General features: G+C 42.7%; 1 protein-coding gene across 1 annotated transcript in view; it reads right to left on the reverse strand.

Moving 5' to 3' along the window:
- Positions 1–9,667: 9,667 nt before the first annotated feature.
- The window catches only part of Cmss1 (cms1 ribosomal small subunit homolog), a 31,614-nt gene continuing 28,692 nt past the window's right edge, over positions 9,668–12,589 (reverse strand). Inside the window, exons 10-11 of the mRNA XM_036203437.1 lie at positions 11,814–11,902; positions 9,668–9,951 (exon numbers count right to left, since the gene is read on the reverse strand). Of these exons, the coding sequence (XP_036059330.1) occupies positions 9,868–9,951; positions 11,814–11,902 (173 nt within the window). The 3' untranslated portion in view covers positions 9,668–9,867. The remainder of the gene's footprint in view (positions 9,952–11,813; positions 11,903–12,589) is intronic.

The following is a 12,589-nucleotide window of genomic DNA, read 5'->3' on the forward strand; positions in this document are numbered from 1 at the left end:
TTCACAGGTAGTTGTTAATCGTGTCTCTCCAGAAAATCAAATCCATAGACACATAAGTATATATTATAAAGAATTGTCTCACACAATTTTAGAGGCTAAGTCCAAAATCTGCAGATTCCAGTCAGTGTCCCAGTTGAGTCCTGAAGACCAAGAGACTGGTATAACCTTAGGAAGAGTCAGTTTTTCAGTTAGAATTCTGTTAGTTGGGGGTGGGGGAACTCAGCCTTCAGTTCTGGGTAGGTCTTAAATGGGAGGGGGTAAATCCCATTCACGTAATGGAGGGCGATCTGATTCAATTAAGTCCAATGATTTAAATGTTACTCTTACCATAGACAACCTCACAGAATAATGCCTCACTTTCTGGCACCATGTGGTTCAGCGAAGTAGACATATTAAAACCTGTCATCTTAGGCAGGAAGTGCAAACACTTCTAGTGCAATGTTCTTGAGATAGCCAGATACACATTATATACCCACCGATTTATATTCACTCTTATCTAAACTTTTTATTTTTTATTTTTCATTAATTTTTTTCTTACACATTTTGATCATATTCTTTCCTTCCCAACTCCTCCCCATCACCCTACCTATTCAACTTCATATTCCCTTTCAAAAACAAAACAAAACAAAACAAAACAAACAAAAAATGGACAACAAAAATCTAATCAGGCAAAAAATACCCAAACCAAAGAAAAGAAAAAAAAAAAAACCCCACAAACAAAATAACCACAAAACAAAGCAAAACAAATCTCCCAAACTCCAGACTGTCTTCTATTGGCCAACTATTCCTGTCCTGGCCTGGGGTATACTCCTGGACATTCCATAGGGCATTTCCTTTCTCAGCAGGTATCAGTTACCAATAGCTTCTTGGTTAGGGGTGGGATTTTGGGTTCACTGCCCTTGTCAGTGCTGGGATCATGTCTGGTTTGAACTTGCTCAGGTCTTGTGCATGCTGTCACAGGCTCTGTGAATTTATGTTTCATTCCTGCTGTGTTGAGAAGACAATGTTTCCTCGGAGTCATCCATCACCTTGGCTCTTAAAATCTTTCTGCCTTCTCCTCCACATAAATAGATCCCTGAGCCTTGAGGGAGGGGTTTGATGATGACATCTCACTTAGGACTGAGTGCTCTGAAGTCTCACACTCTGCACGTTGTCCAGCTGTGGGTCTTTGTGTTAATTACTATCTGTTGCAAGAAGAATCTTCTCTGATGAGGAGCGAGTGAGACACTTATTTGTGGGCATAGCATTGTGTTATTAGGAGTGATTTTATTGCTATATTTCTTTAGTAGAATAATAGTAGGTTTTTCCTAGGGCCCATGACCTACCTTATGTTCTTGGCCAGTTCAGCAGTTTTGAATATTGTTTCCATCTCGTGGAGTGGGCCTAAATCCAGTTCTATTTAACACAAGTTACACTTACAAATACATCTCATTTGTTTTGCTTATTAATAATGAATGTTCCTCAACACTTTTGACAAATGGGTATGTTATGTGACATAGAATATTAAGCGGCATCTCTGATTTCAACCAGCTAAGTGTCAGTAACACCTCTCACTGGATGCCAGTAGTAGCCTCTTGCTCCAGTATGCAGCTAAACATAATTTTAGGCATTGCAAATGTACCCTAAAGCTGGGCAGTGGTGGTGTGTTGTGGAATATTATTTTAAGGAATGTTATTTTGTTTATGTTGTATTTGTTTAACTCTGTGAACCTGTGTTACTGGGCCTGTATAAAACACCAGATTAGGCTAATAAAGAACTGAATGGCCAATAGCAAGGTAGGAGAAAGGATAGGCAGGGCTGGCAGGCACAGAGAATTTATAGAGGGGGAAATCTGGGAGCAGAGAGCAAGGAGCCAGAGGAGAAGGACTCCAAGAACCAGCCACCCAGCTACACAACCAGCAATGGAGTAAGATTTATAGTGTAAGAGAACAGGAAAAGCCCAGAGCCAAAAGGTAGTCGGGATAATTTAAGTTAAGGAAAGCTGGCTAGAAAGTAAGCCACGCTAAGGCCAGGCATTCAAAAGTAAGAATAAGCCTCCATGTGTGAATTATTTGGGAACTGGGTGGCAGGCCCCCTAAACAAATGAGTAAACTATGAAGAACAACAGTGGCACATGCCTTTTATTGCAGCATTTAAGAGGCAGAGGTAGGAGGATCTCTGAGTTCAAGGCCAGCCTGGTCAACATAGGAGTTCCAAGCTAGTCATGGCTAGTGAGATCCTGTCTTGAGGAACTCCCCCCCCCCCCAAAGCAGATGCACCCTAAGTGGGGAAGATTGCCAGTCTAAGAACCACTGTTCTGGACTGACTCATTGGCTAGTAGCTTGTTGTGTGGTGGTATCATTAAAAAATCGGGGGAGGGATATTCTTAAATTGTAGTCGTTATTTTTCCTTAATCACAGTATAACCTGGTGTGTATACTCTCTATGTACACTTACAGGAGACAGGAAACCAATGACAGACCAAAGTAATGAGTCCAATGCAGTGTACTTATTGAGCTTCCTTGCAGGGGGGTGGGGGGTACTGACACCCAAATAGCCACATTGCTTTAATCTCATCCCAGCAAGGGTAACTGTCATCACTGCATAGGTGGAGTCTGTTCTTCAGGGAATGGACTACCTATATACTAAAACATACACTGTATTTTTTATATTATTATTATATTTGTGTTTTAATTTTACACATCAGCCATGGGTTCCCCTGTCCTCCCCCCTCCCGCACCCACTCCCACCTTCCCCCCAGGCCCTCCCCTACATTCCCATGTCCTCCAGGGCCAAGAATCCCCTGGGGATTCATTTAAACCTGGTGGATTCAGTACAGGCAGGTCCTGTCCCCTCCTTCCAGGCTGAGCAAAGTGTCCCTGTGTAAGCCCAAGGTTCCAAACAGCCAGCTCATGCACTAAGAACAGGTCCAGGTCCCACTGCCTGGGTGCCTTCCAAGCAGTTCAAGCTATTCAATTGTCTCACTTATCCAGAGGGCCTGATCCAGCTGGGGGCTCCACAGCCTTTGGTTCATAATTCATGTGTTCCCATTCATTTGGTTATTTGTCCCTGTGCTTTTTCCAATCTTGGTCTCAACAATTCATACTCTTACAGTCCCTCCTCTTTCTCAACAGGGCCTGATCCACCTGGGGCCTGGCTGAGGATCTCTGCATCCACTTCCATCAGTTATTGGATGATAGTTCCAGCACGACTGTGATGGTGTTTGGCCATCTGATCATCAGACTAGGTCAGATCAGGCTTTCTCTTGACCATTGCCAGCAGTCTACAGAGGATATATCATTGTGGATTTCTGGGGACCTCTCCAGCACTGCCTATTCCTGTTCTCATGTGGTCTTCATTTATCATGGTCTGTTATTCCTTGTTCTCCCTTTCTGTTCTTGATCCAGCTGGGATCTCCTGCTCCCCTAAGCTTTCTTTCCCTCAAACCTTGCCCTTCATTACTCCCACTGTCGTCCAAGGTGGTCATGTAGATCTCATCCATTTCTCTGTCATTGGGTGATCTATATCCAATATAGATATTTAGTTCTATAGCCCATTTCTTAATTGGACTGTTGGGCATTTTGATGTCTAATTTCTTGAGTTCTTTATATATTCTGGATATCAGCCCTCTGTAAGATGTGGGGTTGGTGAAGACCTGTTCCCATTCTGTAGGCTGCCACTTTGTCTTGTTGACCATGTCCTTTGCTCTACAAAAGCTTCGCAGTTTCAACAGGTCCCATTGATTGATTGTTTCTCTCAGTGTCTGTGCTGCTGGTGTTATATTTAGAAAGTGATCTCTGGTGCCAATGCGTTCAAGACTACTTCCTACTTTCTCTTCTATCAGGTTTAGAGTAACTGGATTTATGTTGAGGTCTTTGATCCACTTGGACTTAAGTTTTGTGCATGGTGACAGATATGGATCTATTTGCAGCCTTCTACACATTGACATCCAGTTATGCCAGCACCATTTGTTGAAGATGCTTTCTTTTTTCCATTGTACATTTTTGGCTTCTTTGTCAAAAATTATATGTTCACAGGTGTGCAGGTTAATGTCAGGGTCTTCAATTCGATTCCATTGGTCCATGTGTCAGTTTTTATGCCAGTACCAAGCTATTTTTATTACAGTAGCTCTATAGTAGAGCTTGAGGTCAGGGATAGTGATGCCTCCAGAGGTTGTTTTATTGTACAGGATTCTTCTGGCTATCGTGGGTTTTTTGTTTTTCCATATGAAGTTGAGTATTATTCTTTCCAGATCTGTGAAAAATTGTGTTGGTAATTTGATGGGAATTGCGTTGAATCTGTAGACTGCTTTTGGTAAGATTGCCATTTTTACTATGTTAATCCTGCCTATCCATGAGCATGGGAGATCTTTCCATTTTCTGACATCTTCTTCAATTTCTTTTTTCAGGGACTTAAAGTTCTTGTCATATAGGTCCTTCACATGCTTAGTTAGCGTAACCCCAAGGTATTTTATATCATTTGTGGCTATTGTAAAGGGTGATGTATCTCTGATTTCCTTTTCAGCCTGTTTGTCAACTGTATATAGGAGGGCTACTGATTTTTTTGAGTTGATCTTGTATCCTGCAATGTTGCTGAAGGTTTTTATTAGCTGTATCAGTTCCTTGGTTGAATTTTTGGGGTCACTCATGTATACTATCATGTCATGTGCAAATAAGGAAAACTTGACTTCTTCCTTTCCAATTTGTATCCCCTTAATCTCCTTATGTTGTCTTATAGCTCTGGTTAGAACTTCAAGTAGTATATTGAATAAGTATGGGGAGAGGGGACAGCTTTGCCTTGTTCCTGATTTTAGTGGTATTGCTTTGAGTTTCTCTCCATTTAATTTGATGTTGGCTGTTGGCTTGCTGTAGATTGCCTTTATTATATTTAGGTATGTTCCCTGTATTTCTGATCGCTCCAAGACCTTTATCATGAAGGGGTGTTGGATTTTGTCAAATGCCTTTTCTGCATCTAGTGAGATGATCATGTGGTTTTTTTCTTTGAGTTTGTTTATATGGTGTATTACATTGACGGAGTTTCGTATGTTGAACCACCCCTGCATCCCTAGGATGAAGCCTACTTGATCATGGTGGATAATTGTTTTGATGTGTTCTTGGAGTCTGTTTGCCAGTATTTTATTGAGTATTTTTGCATCAATGTTCATAAGGGAGATCGGTCTGTAGTTCTCTTTCTTTGTTGCATCTTTGTTTGGTTTAGGAATCAGGGTAATTGTAGCCTCATAGAAGGAGTTTGGTAATATACCTTCTGCTTCTATTGTGTGGGACAACTTAAAGAGTATTGGTATTAAGTCTTCTTTGAAGATCTGGTAGAATTCTGCAGTGAAACCATCTGTTCCTGGGCTTTTTTGGATGGGAGACTTTTAATGACTGATTCTATTTCCTTAGGGGTTATTGGACTATTTAAATGGTTTATCTGGTCTTGATTTAACTTAGGTATGTGGTACCTATCCAGAAAATTATCCATTTCTTTTAGATTTTTCAGCTTTGTGGAGTAGAGGTTTTTAAAGTATGATCTGATGATTCTCTGGATTTCCTCATTGTCTGTTGTTATGTCCCCCTTTTCATTTCTGATTTTGTTAATTTGGATGTTCTCTGTCTTTTGGTTAGTTTGGATAAGGGCTTGTCTATCTTGTTGATCTTCTCAAAGAACCAACTCTTTGTTTCATTAATCCTTTGTATTGTTCTCTTTATTTCTATTTTATTGATTTCAGCTCTCAATTTGATAATTTCCTGGCATCTGTTCCTCCTGGGAGACTTTGCTTCTTCCTGTTCAAGGGCTTTCAGGTGTGCTGTGAAGTCACTAGTGTGAGATTTCTCCAGCTTCATGTGGGCATTTAGTGCTATGAATTTCCCTCTTAGCACTGCTTTCATAGTGTCCCATAAGTTTGGGTATGTGGTGTATTTATTTTCATTGATCTCTAGGAAGTCTTTTTTATTTCGTCCTTAACTCATTGGTGATTCAGTTGAGCATTATTCAGTTGCCATGAGATTGTAGGATTTCTGTAGGTTTTTTTTTTTTTTGAAATCTAACTTTAAACCATGGAGGTCCAATAGAACACAGGAGGTTATTCCAGTTGTTTTGTATCTGTTGAGATTTGCTTTGTGGCCAAGTATGTGGTCAATTTTAGAGAAGGTTCAATGGGGTGCTGAGAAGAAGATATATTCTTTTTTGTTTGGGTGGAATGTTCTGTAGATATCGATTAAGTCCATTTGAGCCATAACATCAGATAAGTCCGTTATGTCTCTGTTAAGTTTCAATTTGGCCGATCTGTCCAGAGGTAAAAGTGGGGTGTTGAAGTCTCCCACTATTAATATGTGGGGTTTTATATGTGATTTAAACTTCAGTAATGTTTTTTTAAACATGTGGGTGCCCTTGTGTTTGGGGCATAAATGTTCAGAATTGAGACTTCATCTTGGTGGATCTTTCCTGTGATGAGTATGTAATGTCCTTTATATCTCTTTTCTGATTGATTTTAGTTTGAAGTCTATTTTGCTGGATATTAGGATGGCTACACCAGCTTGCTTCTTAAGACCATTTGATTGGAAAATCTTTTCCCAGCCTTTTATTCTTAGGAGGTGTCTGTCTTTGAATTTGAGCTGTGTTTCTTGTATGCAACAGAAAGATGGGTCCTGTTTTCCTATCCATTCTGTTAGTCTGTGTCTTTTTATAGGTGAATTAAGTCCATTGATATTAAGGGATATTAATGACCAGTGATTGTTCGTTCCTGTTGTTATTTTTATTTTTGGGTTGTAGTGTCTGTGTACTTCTCTTCTTTGGGGTTTACTGCTGTGGTGTTATCTATTGCCTGTGTTTTCATGGGTGTATCTGCCTTCCTTAGGTTGGAATTTTTCTTCTAGTGCTTTCTGTAGTGCTGGGTTTGTGGATAGTATTGTTTAATTCTGGTTTTCTCTTGGAATGTCTTATTCACTCCATCTATGATGATTGAAAGTTTTGCTGGGTATATTAGTCTAGGCTGGCATCCATGCTCTCTTAGTGTCTGCATTATATCTGTCCAGGTCCTTCTGGCTTTCAAAGTCTCCATTGAGAAATCGGGTGTTATTCTGATGTGTTTGCCTTTATAAGTCACTTGGCCTTTTTCTTTTGATGCCCTTAATATTCTTTCTTTATTCTGTATGTTTAGTTGTTTAATTATTATGTGGCGAGGGTAGTTTTTTGGGGGTCTAGTCTGTTTAGTGTTCTATAGGCTTCTTGTATCTTCATAGTCATTTCGTTCTTTAAGTTGGGAATGTTTTCTTCTATGATCTTGTTAAATATATTTTCTGTGCCTCTGAGTTGGTATTCTTCTCCTTCCTCTATCCCTATTATTTGTAGGTTTGGTCTTTTCATGGTGTCCCAAATTTCTTGGACATTTTGGGTCATGACTTTGTTGGTTTTAGTGTTTTCTTTGACTGATGAATCTATTTCTTCTAACATATCTTCAACACCAGAGATCCTCTCTTTCATCTCTTGCATTCTGTTGGGTATACTTGCATCTGAAGTTCCTGTTCATTTACTCAGATTTTCTAATTCTAGCATCCCTTCTGCTAGTGTCTTCATTTTTTTTTTTTTATTTCCCTCTTCAGGTCTTGGACTGTTTCCCTTGCTTTTTCATGATTTTCTTTCAGGGACTTATTGTTTTCTTCTGCTTTAATTGCCCTTTCCTCTGGGTTTTTATAGTGTTCTTCCCATTTTTTTTTTTGTCTGTTCCTCCACTTTATTTTTGATTTCTTCTATATAAGGCTCTAGCCTCTGCATGATGTTACTTATTAGGTTTTCTTCTTCTTCTTCTTCTTCTTCTTCTTCTTCTTCTTCTTCTTCTTCTTCTTCTTCTTCTCCTTCTCCTCCTCCTCCTCCTCCTCCTCCTCCTCCTCCTCCTCCTCCTCTTCTTCTTCTTCTCCCATTCCGTGATGTTCAGGTCTAGCTGTTGGAGAAGGGCTAGGTTCTGGTGATGCTGTATTGCTCTTTGTTTTGTTGTATGTACTTCTGCCTTGACGTCTGCCCATCTCCTCTTGTGTTCGTTCTTGGTCTTATCAGTGTACTTGGTCCAGACAGAGCTGACAGATTTAGGGAGCCTCTCTCTGGTCCAGATGGAAACTCTGGGCCAAATTGGAGCTCCGGTCCAGATGAGAGTGCTGGCTGGATAGGAGCTGGGGGGCTGGAATCTGAGTCCCAGGAAGTCCCTGGAGACTCCTTATCTTGTCCAGATGGGAGCTCCTTTTGTCCAGATGGGAGTTCCAGGGCAGATGGTAGCTGGGGGCTCTCTGGTCCAGATGCGAGTTCCAGGGCGGATGGGAGCTGGGGGCTGGTCTCTGAATCTCAGAAAGTGGCTGGGGTTTGGGGGCAGGGTGTGGAGACTGCAGAGTCTTCCCGCAGTCTTGGAAAAGGGGAGCCTTCCCACAGGGCCTGATGAATGGCTGGAAACTGGGGCTAAGTTTGGCAGGTCCTCCAGGGATGGCTGATGCCCAGGGGTGGGACCCAGAGGTGGTTGCCTCTGTGACTACAACCCCAGGCACTCACCTCTGGTCCAGATGTGAGTTCCGGGGCAGAATCCACTGTATGTTTTAATAACTCCTAAAACCACATGCAGTTGGGGCAGAACTACATAGGGATGGGAGCAGGGTACAGAAAGGAGTGGGTGGAATCTAACAACCCTCCCAAGTTTCTATTCTATGCAGGAATGTCAACAGCAGTCATATCAGTTGTTCTGGTTTAGACAGTGATGGCAGCTAATGTTTGGAGGACAGCACATCACAATACCCTTTATGCAGTATCACACTTTACAAATTTGGACCGCCTTACATCCCTATTACCTGGGAAAAGGCCATCAGAGGAGAAACTTGTGCCATCAGAGTAACACATACAGTTGTTTAACTGCACTGTGCTGGTGTTGGTTTACCGTCAGTTTGGGTACTCGTGCACTGGGTATATTGGATGGTAACATGGGAAGAACCTGGGGAAGGGGACATGGGAATTATCTACACTATTTTTGCAAATATTGTGCATGTTGGAAATTATTTCAAATTAAAAAGTTGAATCAAGTAAGTGGACAAAGCTGCTGTATTTATTATCTGCCTGTACCAGGCACACTTGCTCTCTCTAGTTTTGTGGGCCACACTGTGTGCCGAGACCACACTTCACAGAGGGAATATAGGAGCCAGACGGCACCTGACAGGCAGAGAGATATGAAAAGACCATAAATAACTTCCAGCTTCCCTTCAAGCTATGACAGAGACCCAGCAGGCATCTGTCTCCCCATGGAGGGCCCCTTCCAGCTGACCTGCCTGACAAGGGCTGTGAGCTGATAGTTCACTTTTCTTTGTTTAAGCTGACCAATCAGAAATGAGGGAAGGGGGGTTCATCCCAGGTCACCAAAAGCACTTACAACCCTGAGCCCTCTCCTGGTTGGGGTAGTGGGGGATGGATTTTGGTTTCCAGATCCCCTACTCACTTGTGGGAAGTCTACTTCTGAGTTATAGCCCCAGCCGTCACGCTTTAGTTTACCAACTTGCTCCATGGGCACCATCTCATGGTCTCTTTGACAGTTTTGTGGGGTAGCATTCCCATTTGGAGCCTCTAAGACTAAAGCTCAGAGAGGGAAGTGGCTCTGGTTCTCAGCTGCTATTTCCTGTCTCCTGCATAGTCAAAGCAGAGAAGAAAAACCCAGTCTGTTCAACAAAGACAACACACGCAAGGCAGAGCTTCTTTATTGTATGAGGCATGAGCCGAAGGGCAGCCATCAAAGAATCCGCAGGAAGCGTTCTCAATGATCCACTGGGTGATGGATGCAGTTAACATCATTCCATCATGGTAGGTAGTTACTGAGCACTTGTAGTGTGCTGGCAACTGGACACTTCATCAGGACCCAGGCTTAGAAAAGGCCCAGCTTCAAGGACTCCGACTTGCATAGGCTAAATACTCCCATATCTAGAAGCTCAAAAACCTCCTTTCTTATCTAAATGAGAGAAAAAAAAATAGAAAGGTCATGGTCACACAAAAGTAGTCCTAGTGAACAAAGTCCACACGTGGGGCTCCAGGTGTTCATACAGCTGCCAGGGCCAGAATCAGAGAGGGCAAAGTCTACACCTGGGGCTCCAGGTGTTCATACAGCTGTTATGGCCAGAATCAGAGAGGGCTAGGTCCACATCTGGGGCCCCAGATGTTCATACAGCTGTTATGGCCAGAACTAGCGAGGGCTAGGTCCACATCTGGGGCCCCAGATGTTGATACAGCTGTTATGGACAGAATGGGAGTGGGCAAAAGTCCTGTGCATGTTGATTCAGAGTTGAGAGTCAGGTAAGTAAAGGGAGAGTACTATGTAAAACACCAGTGTCATTAGGGCCTTTAAGTTTGCATCCATCTAAAAGAAAATGCCATAGCAATGTTCAAGGACTCCAAAGTGCTTTTTGTAACCCAGATTTTCATGCAAGAATCCAATAAAGGATTGATTGCCTTGTGATCATTGTTAATGGCATGAACATAACAAAGATATCTATGATGCAGGAGACAATTGTGTAGCTTGGTCTCTTTGAGGGGCCCCTGGCAGCAGGATCAGGATCTGTTCCTTGGTACATGAGCTGGCTTTTGGGAGCCCACTACCTATGGTGGGACACCTTGCACAGCCTTGATGTGGGGGAGGGGCTTGAACCTGCTTCAACCAAATGTACCAGGCTCTGCTGACTCCCCATTGGAGGCCTTACCCTTTTGGTGGAGGGAATTGGGGGGAAAGGCTGGGGGGGGGAGTGGGTGGAGGGATGAGAGGGGGATCTGTGGTTGATATGTAAAATGAATAAAAACGTTTTTTAAAATAAAAAAATGTAAAAACTGATGATAAATTTTTGACACTGTTATAGTGGATTACTCATATTTAACATTATAATAGAAACTATAAAACCTGGCCTCGTGTCTGACATATAACTAGTTAAAAAAGGATATTCATGGATACACAGTGTACCCCATTGTGTGTGTACGCGCGCGCGCGTGCCAATGGTTTTTAAACTTGATGCTTAATACAACTCGTCAATCAATTATACTGAACTTTGTTCAGTCTGGGGAAATAGTTTTAAGTGGTAAATTAACTCACAGCACGTTGTAGAGGCATAATCCCAAGCCTCTTTGATAGTGACTGGCATGATTTATCCTGAGAGGTGATTGACAGCCTTATTTATTATTACATAACTCCCTCCCCACACATATCAGATTAGATTGAAAAATTGTCCCATGATAACATGGTGGGTGGCAAAATAAAATTTCTATATTATGAGGGTAATGAGCTATTTTTCATAAATATACAGTGAGCTGTGTGGTGCCCACAAAGGCATTCAGCCACTCAGTTTGAATCCACTGAGACACAGAAACCCTCCACACAAAATGAAAACATCTTTGTAAATTATGTAAGTAGGTTTTGTGGGGATCTGAAGAAGCCAACCAGGAGGCAGCCTCTCTTCCCCCAATTTGGCCAAAGATGTACTTGTGAGAATAAATGGCGAAGATGGCCTTCTGTGATGAGAGAGGCACAGGAAAAAGGCAAATCCTCCAGATCGTCTAGCTTCTTTGAAGTACAGATGTCCTAGTGGGGCAGGGGCCATGGTCATTTAGTGGCAACCAAACGGATTGTATACTACACATGGAAAGGATATAGTTATGTGTAAGCGGATGAGATGGCTCTATAATAGTTACCTCAGTGTTAAAGACAGAAAGTATTTCCAAAGCTAGAATGTGCTGGCTCCCTATACCAAAGACTTTATTACTGTGTTTGAACTTAAGTTCAAATTGGAAAAAAAAAAAGATTAAAGACAACATCTGATTACACAGTACCTCGGGAATGTCCATCATTCTCCTTAGCTTCTGATCTCTCCAGTTCCAGTCGAAAACCAGAAACTTTAAGGGGTTCAAATTAAGGCCATCTGAAAGACACAGCCAGAGTCCCGGTAGTAAAGCCCTCATGACGTAAGCCTATTAAAATGGTTTCCTCCTCCTGGCTGCCCCACTCTCCGGCCTCTCCCCCAGCAATGAACCTCTGCATGCTGACGCTTGCTTGATGGGAAACACATGCAGCACTCTGACACACGCGGCTGTACCGCTGCTTCTGAGGACAGAGAAGCGACCCTGGTTAAGTCTGTCAGTACTCAGGTGTTCAGCCCTCCATGTGTGAGAGCCAGAGGCTGGGCTCTCCTTCGTGACAGGGATTTGAGAAGCCGTCTCCTGTAGCCAGGGCAAGTGGGCCTTCCGAGGAGTTGAGAGCACCGGAGTCTGCGTGAGTCTGAGGAGGTGGGGGGAGGATGCTGATGGGGTTACCCGATGATGAGGGAGGCTGGCAAATCACGTAAGGATTACACCCACTCTGCTGCTTGAGTTACCTCGAATTATTGCACGTGAAGACTGGAGGTACCCAGGACTGTTGGTCCTCAGGCCCTGAAAGGTGGGCACAAACCCGGCTCCTGCAGTTGTTTCAAAGTCTTGCACACCATGCTTGGAAACAGTATCTGAAGCTTCCCCACATGCAGCTGCTCCCCACAGCCTTTCCCTCTCCAGCACTTCCCTCTCTGGCCCAGGTAATTATCAGACCTTGCATTTACAACACTCACTGGAAC

Source organism: Onychomys torridus, chromosome 12, assembly GCF_903995425.1.
Source record: "Onychomys torridus chromosome 12, mOncTor1.1, whole genome shotgun sequence".
In the NCBI taxonomy this organism is placed as follows: domain Eukaryota; kingdom Metazoa; phylum Chordata; class Mammalia; order Rodentia; family Cricetidae; genus Onychomys; species Onychomys torridus.